At 38.7% G+C, this 14,901-nt stretch overlaps 1 protein-coding gene across 1 annotated transcript in view; it reads right to left on the bottom strand.

Annotated features, from left to right (window-relative positions):
• BMX (BMX non-receptor tyrosine kinase) overlaps positions 1–12,563 on the bottom strand; it is a 56,206-nt gene extending 43,643 nt beyond the window's left edge. The window contains 1 exon segment of the mRNA XM_050332177.1: positions 12,476–12,563. Coding sequence (XP_050188134.1) covers positions 12,476–12,563 — 88 coding nt within the window.
• Between the last annotated feature and the right edge of the window lie 2,338 nt (positions 12,564–14,901).

Here is a 14,901-nt window from a genome sequence, read left to right as displayed (position 1 = left end):
GGCACTGCAGATGGAAATTCCTACATGTACAAAAGAACTGCTAGATATGAAGGTCCTTATCTTTCAACAGGAAATATGCCCTGGTTTAGACAAGATTGCGCCAATTTTTTTCTTGTATCCCAAAAAGAATAATTACCTGATGGCAGCTTATTTAGACATATCAGGGTTAAAGAAAATAGAGCTATCTTTTCTGCAAATTTGATACTGCAACAAATAATTAATTTGAAGTCAGGTTATGCCACCAAAACACAGAAGCCAGCACTGCTCTTAAGAGATGCAGGAGTACTTCTAAGTTAAAGAGCTTGAGCATTTCTCTGAACACATAGTAAAATAAAAGATAGGCCTTGGTTCATTCTGATTTTAGCTCCTTACTACCCCTATTTAGCCACGCCTATACTCATCATAGCCTTTCTCAGTTAAGATAAAGACACACCTCCAAGCTGCCGTGCAGCCTTGATAACACCAAGAAGTACCTCATTCTTTACTGTCTAGGTAAAATAGATGGAGTAACAAGGCTCTTAACTTTAAAAACTCAGCTGAGTATATAACGAGTCTCAGGCTTGAAAATATATAAGGTCTATGAAATACTGTGGCTGAATTTTTTGCAAAAATGGTGCCTTTAGAAACAACCAAGCTGGCTAGAGAAAGTATTTGATTTCACCTGTGTTGATGGTGGATGATTAGGGAGGACTGCTTTAACCACAGAAGGTTCAACCACAGAAAGAAACTCAGAAACAACCAGGATTTTAGGAATAGACTGTCCCCCAAGGAGTTCTTCCAACCTGTGTCTGTCTGTACTTCTGCAAAAAACGTTTTTGCCATTGCTGGTTTCAGTCTTAAAACCAAAGTTTTCCTTGACCTCTCCTCTCTTAGGGAGAAAGAACAACTAGCCAGACTTAAAATTGTAGATAACTAAATGTCTTCTAGTACTGATGTAATAAGTATATAATGAGCACCTCATTAGTTGTGGGAATAGACAGATGGTAACTAGAAGGACATATTGCAGGATCAAGGTCCCTTGCTACATCCAGAATGCTGGACAGCTGAGTACTTGCTGGCCAAAACCTCTTCTGACACAAAAGAAGAGAAATTCCAACTGCTGGTCATGTCTCTGAATGATCTATGTTTAGGGCAGTAGCTTGGGACACAAAAAGATTTGTAATTATATTGTTACATTATTTTTTGTAAAGGAAATGTGCAGGTACAATTTTTGTTTGCTGTTTAGTACCACAGGTAACTCCCACCTCACGCTGAATGCCTTATTCCATTTCAACAGAAGGGACTTAGTGAAAAATGAAAAGTAATGTAGGAATTTTTTATGTATAGAGGGCTAACAAATTATATACAGAACTCTTAGCAGTGAGCAAATAGCATTTTTCCAGATAGACTATCACACTTCACGAGATCCAGGAGCACTAGTTTTTCTGATGTTAAGACAGAAAAAGGTGCAATTCAGTGCAGATCTGAATTTTGCAAATTGAAGACTGATGAAAGCTAACATTTTTTTTTGACCAAAAATATATTTAGGCTTTGGAACTCATACCATAGGAGGTTGTTTATGCTGAGAATGTAAAAAGATTCATAAACCATTTGACAGAATTACAGGGCTAATAAGAAATTTCAGAGTTGTGGTGATTATTTGTTTATAAAAAAATGGAAATATCAGAATACTATTAAACCACATCCTTCAGAGTTTTAGACAGTCTCTGATGGAAAACAGAAAGACACTTAATCTGTCTGATGTGGGATTTCTTATGTTTCCTCTGAATGATTGTTGATGCTTGAAAAATGATGCTGGGCAATGGAATAGATGCTGAACTGATTGCTTTAATAGTTCCTTTTCCCTAAGTCTCTACACATAGTATCATTTTCACATACATTTAAAAAAAAAAAATCCCTGAAAAAGTTCAAGGCAGAAGATTTGAGTCTTTTTCCTCTTCTGTGCACTTACATATGAGTATGCAATGTCTAGCATGTCATGTTCCTGTCAGCATCCTGTTCTTTGCCAGACCACTGTCACAGTAAACTAAAAAGCAGAGCTCATCTTGTAAGCAAAGATTAGAGCAGTGCAAAATACAGATCTCTGTCTGAATTGCTTCAGCCCCTCATTTATTCTGTCTCCACTTCTAACAAATTCCTGAGAAATAATTGATTTTATGCATTCAGCTATTTCATAGATCCCCAAATGCTCTATGAAGCAGTTTCTCAGTAATGAAAATAGTGATGAGAACAATTTAATGTGGAGTGTAAAAGGTTTTAATGATTGATTTTATCTCTAAGACTGAAGATTTCTGACAGAAGCCTCAGGTGCAAGCTTACTCCTCAGATGGTTCTGTGCATTTTTATGGCTTTGAAAATCCTTTAAAATACAGTCTCAAAGTTCACAAAGCTGAAAGAGGCTCTACTTCTGTGGACTCTCACAGCCTGTCTTCTGCCTTTGTTTCAGCTTCTGTTGGGCAGTTAACAGCATCATACACAGATAATTTTTCAATGGAACCTGGAGAAACCACCATCTTCTTGGCTTGCCTCCCTCTCCCAGCCCCTCAGTGCCCCAGCAGTGTCCCAGTAAGCACATTAGATGTGTGTGTGGATCTCTCTGCATGTGGAACTCCAAACTGCATCTTGGGTACCACACTGTAATATGAAAGCTCTCTACTTTGCAGTTCTTATTACCTGTTTATGCCATTCAGCACCACTCCTACTGTGTTTCCTTCTTATTATTTAAGTATCAGTTTTTCAGATTATTTCCTTTCCCCCAGATATATATTTCTCCCAGACATGGTTTCACCAACCTCTCACTCTCTGCTTTTGATCAAAGATTCTTTGCAGGACTTCTCCCTTCTGACTGGTGGTTGACATTCCTTCTGGTTTAGTAACATCCAAAACCGACATTTATGTGGTATCCGCTTACTTTTCCCGATAGCAAATAAAAGAAGATCTATATTGATCCCCAAACCTTCCATTAGCTGTCTCCCCTGACCTCTGTACTTAGCTAGTTATCATTACCCTTTGCTTATGTACATGGAGTTTTTCAGTCCACATGACTGGTTCATGCTAGTTGGCTCACATTACTTTTGCAAGTGAGATTTTGTAAGTAATGGTGGTACTTGCTGCATTCTTTTCCTCCACTAATCTTGTATTTCTGACTGAAAACAGTCATGAAGAAACACTGAATGTAGTGCTGAAAGCCAGAAGGTGCAGCTGAGTTCAAGATGTGCAGCCTCAGGAATGTACAGACTAATTTGTGGAAGAAATACTGTTCATAGATGAGACTTCCACTTAGATGCCTTCAGAAGTGTTTTGCTTCTGCTGTTTGTCTAAATACACTCTGTCTGTGTGAACTACTGCAAAAATGCCAGAATAGCCAGTAGAGTCAGGGGAGATTTATGGTTCCCCTTGCCAGATGGAGCAAGTACATGTTTACAGAAAGGAAAAGGATATAACTGAATTTTCAAAGATTACAGATGGATGTTGAAAAGGAGGACTTTGGCCTTGATGCTGTATGATTTTTTTTTTTTGTTTAATGTAGAGAATGGAATTATTTCACCTGATTTTGAAGGTCTCAGCTATCACTGAAGAAGATAAGGATTTTTTTTTTTAATTTAGATTTCTACTTTAGCTCAATTTGAATCAATCCCGTTGACCTCAGGAAGTAGTTTAGATGCAGATGTCTGTATTTTATATGATTTCTTTTGATCAAATGAAACTGTTTCCTGATGTTATTAGAGAGGAGGAGCTGTGTTATCCTGTGCTATGCCAGAACGGAGAGGATAGGCAGGCTCTCATTTTTTATACATACCATTCTACAGGTCACTTTCCACATTGCAAACAGCTGTTGCAGATGTTTCTTCAAAGTGCTACCCAAATGCCTCTTCCTGTGCTGGTGAGTGCTGCATGGCTTGGAGGGGCTATTGTTGCTGCTGTCACCTCCTTCTTCACATAAAAGTGTGCGATAGGGTTGGAAACCTGTTTGCCTACACACTTTCACAGGCCCTGGACACAGAACTGGAGAACTGGAGCTGCTGTTGCCACCACTATGAACATGCTTTAAAATATTTCTCATGGCAATGGACAAATGAACAGGTGAAAATTGGGAACTTCTATTCTTAGTGAATTTGTTGGACGTCACTAAAAACAAGTTTAAAGAAAACCTCATCACCAAGGTGAACGCTGCCTTCTCCAGCTCCAGCTCTAGGGCACAGACTACTTGATTTTCCATTTAAAGCCAAATTTCTGATCCTATTTTGTCCATCCAAAACAAAATCTTACTGTTTTCTCACTATTGTGGGCCACAGAGACTGAAGCTTATAAACAATCACTCAAATCAAGATAAGAGTCAACTATTTGTTACCAATGAAGGAAGCCAGATTTTCACTACAAGTGCCATGGGAGACTTTCTTTGCCAGAGGATAATTTTTGTTTGACTCAAGTACACATGGCTTTTTGCATTTTTCATAGTTGTTAAGGCCATTGCAATTTAGACTGTTATCTCAGTGAAAGGACTGAATTAATTTTTATTAACTAATCAGCACCAATTAATAACTCCTTAAAATTGAACACCTCTGACATAAATACATTTCAGGCACTCTTGGTGCATGATGTAAGGTAGTTGTATGCAGCTCCTTCATTTTTATGCCTCTTTATCTGTTTTGCAGAAATATATGGCTCTGTGGTTCTATTATCTTGATTAAGATTAGCCTTTATGAGGGAGAGAGAAAGTGAATTCATATTGCAATAACATTTCTATATCTACTACTAACATTGCAATCAGATGCCTTTCAGTTTTTCATGGATTCTCTTATGCATGATGGTTAAGCACAAACTTCTCATTGTTCTGCAGCTATGATGCTTCTCCTAATCTATAGGAAAGGGACTATGGAAAAGGTTGGTGTGGGAGCAGCCCAGTCCTCTTGATCTTTATGATCAAGTGTGCAGCACATTTCCAGTTAGCAGTGGCTGGATGATGTTGGTCCCTTTCCTGCTGAGACTTCTCTTTACTCCCCCTGAGCACTGCTGACAGAGCCAGTGCAAATCTAAAACTCTAAATAGCAAAGAGAGCACAAGTTCTGTGATAGATATCCTTTGGGGGTAAAAGTACTGAAGAAGTAACAGTGGGCAAGGCTGCAAAGAGGACATTAGCTTGGCTGCATTACCCTCACCTTGTATCTTGGCTTTTAGAGTTCTTTTTATTTTCTCAGGGTACTGATAAGGTGCATTATTTCTCAGTCTTTCATCAGGGCACAGTGCCTGTGTGTAGCTACAGTATGTTGAACACTTAGGGGTTGTCTCCTGTACTGTCTATTAGGTAATTTGTTTTGACTTTGAGGAAAAGCACTGAGGCTGCTTACCTCTCAAATGGTCATGGTCTGTGCAACTTCATCTACAGCACTTTATTATAATGCAGAGAATAAGACCATGATTTTTCAGCAAGCACTTTTATGTATGACCTTTCTCTGTCTTGCTCCACAATCCCCCGGATGCTGATGAGTGGGGTACAGATAAAGGTAGTAGTCTGCACGATCAGATCTAGATTTAAAGGTTTAACAAAACCTTTAGTGGTAGGCAGTTGTGGTTACATCCATAACTACATTCCCAGTAGGCATTTTGTTACTTATACTGGTGCAGAGCAGAGAAGAATCTGTAGATATATTTAAAAAAACAAAACACCCTCAGACTTGTGGCTACTTATGTTGCTCAGATTTCATGTTCCTGCTCCCTTTCCAAGGCCAGATGCTTCTTCTCAATGGGTGTCTTTCAACTAATGCAAGAAAAACAGCAGCTGCTCAGCCTACAAGTAGAGCATGAATTGTGGGATGGCCTTGATCACCTTTGACAAATGGCCACTGAAGGGTGGGTATTTATACCCAGGCTCAGTAGTTTGTTTGTTGAGTGATCCTGCTATTAGTATTAAGAAAGAAATAAATGAGAGCAAACAAACACTTGGGCAGGATATGCATTTTTATGAGGTTAACTCATCCTTGGGGAAAGAAGGAAGGCTCTGATCAAAGCGTAGCCTTACTGCAGAAATCTGACTGCAGGGGTAGTTTCATTTGTTGAGGATTCAGTTTCTCTCAGCTGGCAGCAGCATTGAATGATTTAAGAGATCTGCCCAACAGAGAGACAACAGATAGGAAGGGGTTACCACTGCCATGAAGTTTAATAGTTCTGGATTAAACTGGTTCATTTTCAAAACAAGAGATATACTACAGTCTTGACATTTACTGCCCTCTGGTAAGAGTGTAGTGGGTCCATATGGTAGGGATGGGTTTCTTTCATTGCCTTTTTTTCCTCAGCTTTTTTTCCCCCTCCCTAACAAAAAAGGGAGGAAACCTTCTGCTTTTCTTTTACCATTTGTTTGTCTTTCACATATCTTCAGCCAGCAATGGGAAAAAAAATCATGGGAAACCTCACAAAATTGGGTGAAAATGAGGGAAATCACACCAGTTATTAGGTCTGTTGTGAGGCAGGGTCTACCCAACCAGATAACGGGCAGAAAGGTTGGGTATAGAAACTAATCTCCTGATTTGCCATCCGCAGTGTTCTCTTCAGAACCACTCTCTTAAATAATAATGGCCAGTCTTCACGAGCGAAGATCCGGGGAAGGTCTTTGCACCTTCCAGCCTGCGCATTGGATTTTTTAGGTGAGACACAGTGTGCGCGGAACTGAGCCCACCCTTTAATCCTAAGGTTCATCTGCCGGGGCCAAGAGAGCTTGGACGGTGGCAGCGAGGTCCTCAGGACGTAGGTGGGTTACCTTTAAGGGCTAACGAGCTCCATCTGCCCGGGGAGTGTCCCTGACTGGGAATCGAACCCGGTCTCGGCGGTGACAGCACCGTGCCCTTACCACTAGACCACCAGGGGCTCCACTCTCTTACTGCGCTATCATTGCATCTTGCTGTTTTGTAAAATATCCTCACATAGGCTGTCCTAAAGGGATACTCAGTTACACACCAACAGTACATACAAATCATTATTTTACATTATTGTCAATAAAATCAACTGAGAAAATACTGTTAGTTTTTTTCCTCATATTATCATTTCTAATGATACAAATTACTTTATCTGAAAAATTCCAGAGTGAAGTTCTGGTCCTTCTGAAGTCGGTAGATATTTTGCCATCAACAGATGAAGAGAGTGTTCTGTGTATACTGCCTGCCTCAGGCAAGTAATGTTCAGATAAAATTTGATTGTGTTGTCTCTAACTTGTTCAAAAATGGAAACCAAATCATGATTCCTAGTTATGAAAATTAAGTTTCTGGTGTTGCTTTTGCTTGTACTCAGAGGAGCACTTTCTAATTCTTTGCACTGAACTCTGTAAGACATCTGTACCCTGTAATTGGCAGGGACTGTTGTTTGCTAAAAAAGGGATGAGGTAATCAAGCAGTGAGAAAACCAGCTGATTGCTCACCAGAACAGGCCTGGCAGGGCACAAACAGAAGAAAAGGTTATAAGTCACTAGAACAAGTGACTAAATGAAAGCTTATGCAGTACATCTGGCCGTGACAAGTCATTGTTATATAGGGCATTCAGAAGCCTGTTCTGAGGTTGTTGTCAGAAATTATTTTTATATTAGCACACCAATGAAGACTGTGTGCATTAAAAGAAATCCTTTCCTCTCCACCTGTTCCATTTTCCCCTAAGAATATTTTCCAGGACTTAACTGCTGAGGGGCAGTTCCCTATGTGCATTAATGAGGAAACCTGGATTCCACTGTTCTCCCTGAACTGGTGAGTTCAGCCCAGTGCTGTGTTGTTAATACACCACTGGGCTATAATAGTGCACTGTGGCCACAGTGCGGGTTTTTTCAGGATTTCTGTGAAGATAGGCATCTTCTCAGAAGCTGAATTAAGATGTGAAGATTACACTTAGTGACTACCCAGCCTGCTTACCAGCCCCAGATGTTCATGTACACTTTCAATATTTTTCCTCATTAATTGACGGATTATCTTAAGAGCTTACAATAGTTGTATCCAGAATTACTAATTTACACATGTCTATGTTACTATGGAATCCTTCACTCCTTCTTTATAAACCATCTGTTTTCAGGCTCTTCTAGAATGATTCCTTCTGGGGGGAATTTCTTTCTTGGGTTTTTATATATTTCAGAAAACCCATAAGAATCTTTGGCATTTTTGGGGACATTCACTTCACTACCTTTAGTTTAGTTTTTTTTTTCTAAACACATTGGTTTATTTGGAATTGCATCTCTCCTCTATGGAGACCTCAGCAAACATATTACAAATATAATCTACTGTAGTAAGACAACGCAGGAAAAAGAAAGACATTATAAAAAAAATCCTCTTCTCTTTTCTAAGAAGACAGTTTTGACCAGTCAAACAAGCCCTCTCCAAACTTTTAGCGTGTCTGCACATCTGGTGGGAACATGTTTTAGCATATTCAGGACACCAAGCTCAGGGAAAATACAATTCATGGTGTGTGGGTAAGAAGACCTTGCTGACAGCTCCTCTACAGCACACCTGAGTGTCATAATAACTTTTAGCTCTCACAGCATTATGTAGCAGATCTCTCAAAATGGATAAGCTTGGTTGCAGCATCAACCTCATAGGTTGCAGAGGGAAAGCCTCACAGCACCAGCATCAACTGAGCAATCAGCAGTGTTTGATTTGCAGAAAAACTCATTAGTTCTTCACTAGCTTTCTCTTTTTAAGGTAATACTTACTATGCCTTTGCATAAAGTACCTTGAAAAAATGCTGGCAAAGATAAGGTGCAACTGGTCTTACTATCTTTTTCAAAAAAGGATTGGCTGATGAATAAGCAGGAATATTTGTATTTGTTGTTAAAAGTAGTAAAACTAATTCAGCTCTAGGTATATTCACTGTTCTTTTGAAGGCAGTTCTCCTTAATCCTGCTATCCTTTAGTTAGCTTGCACTAGTGACATTAAGGGGTTAGTTTTTCCATAATTAATTTACTAATAACATCCCAAATTGTTCCCTTTTCAGGTTATAGATGTTCATGCATTTGTTCACATACATATAAAAATCAGAAAAAATATTTTCAAAGATGGATTAATTTAACTTTGGAGATTTTATGATAAATAAGTCTCAAGTTAATTGAGCATTCATCAGTTAGACTTTCTGTCAGTAGCTAGCAGTAGTTATATGTATATACAGCACATGATTCTATGAACTATAGTTCTATAGGAGTCTGTATATAAACCATACTAAATTATATATAAACTGACATAGCATATATAAACTATAGGATAGTATAGTATATATATTAAAGTGTATATAAACCATAGCAAACCACAGTGTTTGGAGATTACTTGGAAGAAACGTGTCTGTGTATGTGTATGTATGTGTGTGCGTGTGTGTGTGTGTACACCATAAAATGAAATGGTTGCACTTTCTATACTTGGAATTTTTGTCTTAGTCCTTTTAATACTGGTCAAGTAACCTAATCTCAACAGTCACATACTTTTTGGACATCTTAGCAGGGAAACCATTAGTTGATTTGGCATGGAGACTAACCTTTCACCCTCTGGGGTGGTCCTTTCAGGACATAAGAGAAGGCACATAAGTGGATTAGTATGTGCAGGTTTGCAGCTGCTGACAGTGATTGCTATGAGCATCAAATTCTTGTTGTTCTATCAGCAATACAGCCCCTCATAAGTTAAACTATCCATCTATTTCAGCCCTATTTTTGTTCCATCCTGTTGCCTATTAAAATTAAGGGTTTCTTCTGCATTCATGTCCTTCGTGAATAGTAACATCATGTGAATATAACTAATGAAGAGCAGTACCCTAATGGTGTTTTAAGCACTAATGGCCAATGACTTGACTATTTCCTGGCAGTTAATGGCCATCTGGCAGGAGATCTTAATCCGTCTGGTCATTAACTGCCAGGAAATTATTGACTTGGAGGTTTCTATTGCTCTTAAAAACGAAGGGAATTTTTTTCTTTCTCACTCTCCATACCATCATGCTTGGAGTCCTTAAATACTGTCTTCAGTGGGAATTTTTTCTTGACTGCAGAAGATTTTTAAGCTGTCCAAAGTGTTTTCTGCACTTCAGAGAATCCCACAAATGAGGTCCCTGGCTGAAACAGTCTATAATGTAAAGCTACTATTTTGCATCTGTATTTACATAGGAGCAATCTGGAACCGCTGAGAAATTACTTTTAGCTGAAGGGACTTCTATGTGTAAAAAGAGGTTTTGATCTTTCAGATGCAACTGATAGACACCTGATAGACACCAAGATAGATCTGGGCAGAAAGAATATCTGTTGCAAGAGCAGAAACCAGAAAGCAACAGGAGAATGATAACAAGAAATACTTTTCTTAAGACAAAGAGCTGTCTTAAGAAAAGTAAAAATTAACATCACTGAAACTAAGAGTGGCTTTGGCAATTTTTGCCTTCACCCTGCATTGCTTTCTATATTTGTTGTATGTTTGGATACAACCAGGCATCATTTAAAAATTTATGTTTGTTTATTATGGTAGTCATTTAGTGAAATCTGCATTTCTAAATCTCTCTGTAAGAACTAGCTTTTCCAGGTTGTCTACAGCAAGCCTGAGTTTGTGCTGAGCCCACTGCCTTTCATCACTCTTACTGCTTCTCTTATTCCCCCATTTGTCTGTGCTGACCTTTGTCCTAAAGATCATACTTAAGTTCTCTGGGACTCGAAGTCTTTTGTTTTGTATTTGTACAGGTCATGACAGAGTGGCACGTGGTCGATGCCTGAGGGACCTAGATGGTGAACTACTGCAAAACTGCTTGAGTAAAGTTAGGTCTGAGACTCAGAGGATTTAGGGAGAGAGCAGAGAGGAATTAGAAAGAGAGGATGGTTATAGAATGGCACCTTGGGTTTCTGGTTCATTGACACTGAGCGAAGGAGAAGAGGAGAAAGGGAAAGCCTGAATGGATGAGATGTAAAACAGAAAAGGCAAGTGAAGGAAGGTGTCAGGTAAAATAAAGTTACTGCTGCAATATATGAATCAAAACAAAGCACAGATAATTATCAACGTATAGTTTACTAACAAACAGCAATTATTCTAGGAGGTGCATTGACTAAATCTGAGTGAGTCCCATAGAAGCAGATGTTTACAGAGTGGGTATGTCCAATACATGGCATTTTAAGAAGTAAAATTTGACAAAATTTTGGCTGATCCCCATGCAAAGCACAGCTTACAGTGTTCCTGGAACTATGAACAACTGATCCTTCCAAAACAAACCATTACATGATTCTATGATTGTAATACAGATTCTGCATGCAAACTATTTAATTTCTTTATTCTGTTAGGAAAATATTACTAGAATAATAAAAAAAATATCCAGGGAGAAAGATTAATTCATTTTTTATAATGTCTTAAGACATGGTGTTTCATACCTTTGTTGTAAATTATACGTGTGTCAGGAAATTAAACACAATAATCCATAGAAAATTCAAAAATGGAATAAGTTTGAAGAAAAACATTAAATAAATATACCTTTAAAATATAATTGTAAAATAGTTATGGATACATTTGAAGCCACATGTTGAAAAACTTATGACTGCTTTAGTATGCAGACCCCACTCTGTTTCAGTCTCTCCTTTATTTCACTTTTTTATATTTTAGTTCAGTTTGGCAATAAAATGGACATATTAAAAAAGGCTCATAAATCATTTCTAATTTACAAAAGGGGAATTTGGTGTGAACATACATACTCTTGCCTCTCATACTTGTGCTAGAAACTCCAGTGTCTCCCTGTTGGAACAGCTGTGATTTCAATAGGCTGTGTAGCTTATGTGTGGCAATGTTTCTTTTTTCTTATAATTAAAAACACACTTACAAATAAAACCCAGGAAAGGAAGGAAAGAATGTTAGGGGCGATAAAATAAAAGACTTTTGAATGGAAAGTCTTTGAAGGGCACACAATATAGGAAATTCTTCATTTCAGAAAGAGAATTTATAACTTTAGTTTAGTCCTGATTTGCGTGTTTTCTGTACTGAGTGCATTTGGTTACAATGTGAGACTGCTTGCTAAGGGCCAGTTCTTCAGATGGTTAGGTCTTTAATTAGGGAACTATCTAGTGGTGGTGACAGAGATTGTGTTGGTAAAATTGCAGGAAGGAAAAGAACATCAAAGAGCTTCAATTTTTAACATTATTTAACATTTGCTCACAAGGTAGGCAGTTCACCATCTCCCTGTACCCAGTGTGCTCTGTGGCCTATTCTGTTCCTCAGCAGACTCTCCAGTTTTGAAGGGTGCTCCAAGACCAAGACAGACTGGAGAATCTGTCATCAAAGTCCATCTTTCATCTCCATTACAAAATAAATATTCTGAGAAGCCTGTATAAATCTCAGGAAAAGGAAACAAATCTCTTTGTATGAAAGGGGACCTATAAGACTGCAGCCTAATCTGGTATTTTCACTCTTAAAAAATATAAATCTGTCTTTCCTTGGTGTGTGCATAAAACTAAGTCTTAGGGTGTGTAACAAAACGTGGTAACTTCAGGCCAGTCAATCTCACCTTGGTTCCTGGCAAGATCATAGAGCAGATTCTCATGGAAGCTGTGATATGGCACATGGAAAAGGATGTGACTGGTGACAGCCAACATGGCTTCACTAATGGCAAATCATGCCTGACAAATTTGGTGGCCTTTTATGACAAGGTTACAGAGGTGCATACAGTGAAGAGCAACTGACTGATCTACCTGGAGTATTTGGGACAGTCCCACATGACATCCCTGTCTCAAAACTGGAGACATGGATTTAATGAGTGGACCACTCAGTGAATAAGAAATTGGCTGGATGGCTGCATCCAACAAGAGCTGAGGTCAATGGCTTGGTGTCCAAGTGAAAAGCAGCGATGATTTGTGTTCCTCAGGTACTGGCATTATTCAACATCTTTGCTGGAGACATGGACAGTGGGATTGGCCATTGCATGAGCTGGAACAGGTTACCCAGAGATGTGATGGAGTCTCCATCCATGGAGATACTCAAAACCTGTCTGGATGTGGCCTTGAGCACTGCTGTAGCTGCCCCTGTCTAGGCAGTCTTCAGAGATCCCTTCCAACCTCAAAGACTTCTGTGTTCTGTTCTGTCCTGTAAAGCAGATGTTCAATCTCATTCCTCTTCAGGTTTTTTTGTGGTTTCTTTGATGTTTTCCATTGTGAAACTTCCACTTAAACGTGTGTGGACTATGCTCAGGTGTAAAATGCCCAGTAAAACTAAGATGGTATTTATGTACCCAAATTTTAGAAGTCCATATCAGAACATCTGTTGCAGAGTTGGTTTCCATAGATGTTCTTTACAGTATTTTGAGAGATTTTTAGGATTATGTCCATAGGTGTATTTTTGTTGTTTAAGAAAAGATGAATAACCCTTTGAAGTGTCTCTTTCTCTCCATCAGTTGAAAAGACAGCCAAAGGTGACTATTTCAGATAATTCAAGCTATTAGAATGCTTTGCATTGTTTCATTGAGTTTTTTTATCCAGTGCCTTTTTCCAAAGTTTCAACTATAATTTCTCCTCGTCATTAGTATCTGAACTTCATGGACTGAAAAAGCCAAGTGAGTTTAATATAATACAGCATTTTATTATTTCAATGATGTACTAGCCCTTTATTATTTTTTAGTAATATCTTATCGTTTGAGGCTTTGACACCCAGAACCTTTCTGAAATCTCTGGGGTTTGTGGGCACTTTTTTTTCATGGAAAAAGTAGATAGGCGTTAAACAGTTGTGTACATATTTTGAAATACAACAAACCCTACCTAAGAGCACTGGAATGCACTGCACACATTTATTGTATGATTGCAGTATTGGAGTTAGTTTCACAGAGCATCACCACTTTGAACTTTGAACTCTATTTTCTTCACTTTCATCCAATGTGTATTAATAGTGTTCTGCAGCCAAGGTCTACAAGAAGTTATCTACAATAAGTATGCTGTTTTGTTGGTTTTTTTTTTGTTTTTGTGACTTCAGTAAAATTATTGCTCCAGTATTTTGAGAAAATATTTGATGAAAAAGACAATTCAAAGCAACTGTGATATAATCAAGAACATAACTTAGCTCTGGAATTTGACAGTGCCCGATTAGACCATCCAAGCTGTCCTGTCCAGGCAGAACAGAGATGCTGAAAGGAGATTTTTTGCACATCTCCTGTAACTTCTCTGCAGCCTGGCACCCACAGAGCTCCAGCTGGTTTGCTCATGGACAAACTTTCCTGTCAAACAGATGTATAAGTAGCTGAAGTCAGTCAGCAGAGACCTGGAAAAGTCATGTCCATGACCATGAAATATGTATTTGAATAGTCTCTGTGAGCACAGAGGAAGACCGTACTGCTGCTTTACTGCTGTCCAGGCATTTCTGGTGAGTTCAAAGTCTGCTTTCCATTGTTGCTGTGTATGAACAGAATACCATCTTGTGAAGCCTCCTGCAGTCTATGAGAAGTCCTATGAGGAAAATATACTGCAGGATAACATGGGGATGAAATAATAATGCTTTGGGGGCTCCCTGAAAAGCTGCATGAGCTTTGAACAGCTTTTAGACTTTTTCTATAACTCTTAAGAAGAAATTTGATTCTCTATTAAGACAGTTCAACTTGTCTCAAGGATTTGTTTTTGCTTTTCCTTTACATATTACATTCAATAGGCCTTCAGAAAAGAACACAAGCTCAGCAGCAACCTTTCCAGGAATAATCCCTAAATTGTTAACTTTGAAAAGAAGAAAGCTCTACCAGAATTAGAAGGTGATCAAATGCAGCAGCATCAGCATTCCACCGAGGAAAAGGTGATAGAGAAATGTCTGTCAGCACTTAAACCTAGGCAGTCTTCTGCTGACCTCCCAGCCCTGTTCATTTCAGCCAAGTAGCCAAACAATAGGACGGTCCCTCCCAGTAACTACCTGGGCTTCTTTCATTCAGCTGCAGAGGTGAAGGCAGCAGTGCCCTGGGGT

This window comes from Myiozetetes cayanensis, unplaced genomic scaffold (assembly GCF_022539395.1).
Source record: "Myiozetetes cayanensis isolate MyiCay16 unplaced genomic scaffold, myiCay2020 scf5-8, whole genome shotgun sequence".
NCBI classification, from domain to species: Eukaryota; Metazoa; Chordata; class Aves; order Passeriformes; family Tyrannidae; genus Myiozetetes; species Myiozetetes cayanensis.
The sequence above is the reverse complement of the archived record's forward strand: the minus strand, read 5'-3'. Positions and strand labels throughout refer to the sequence as shown.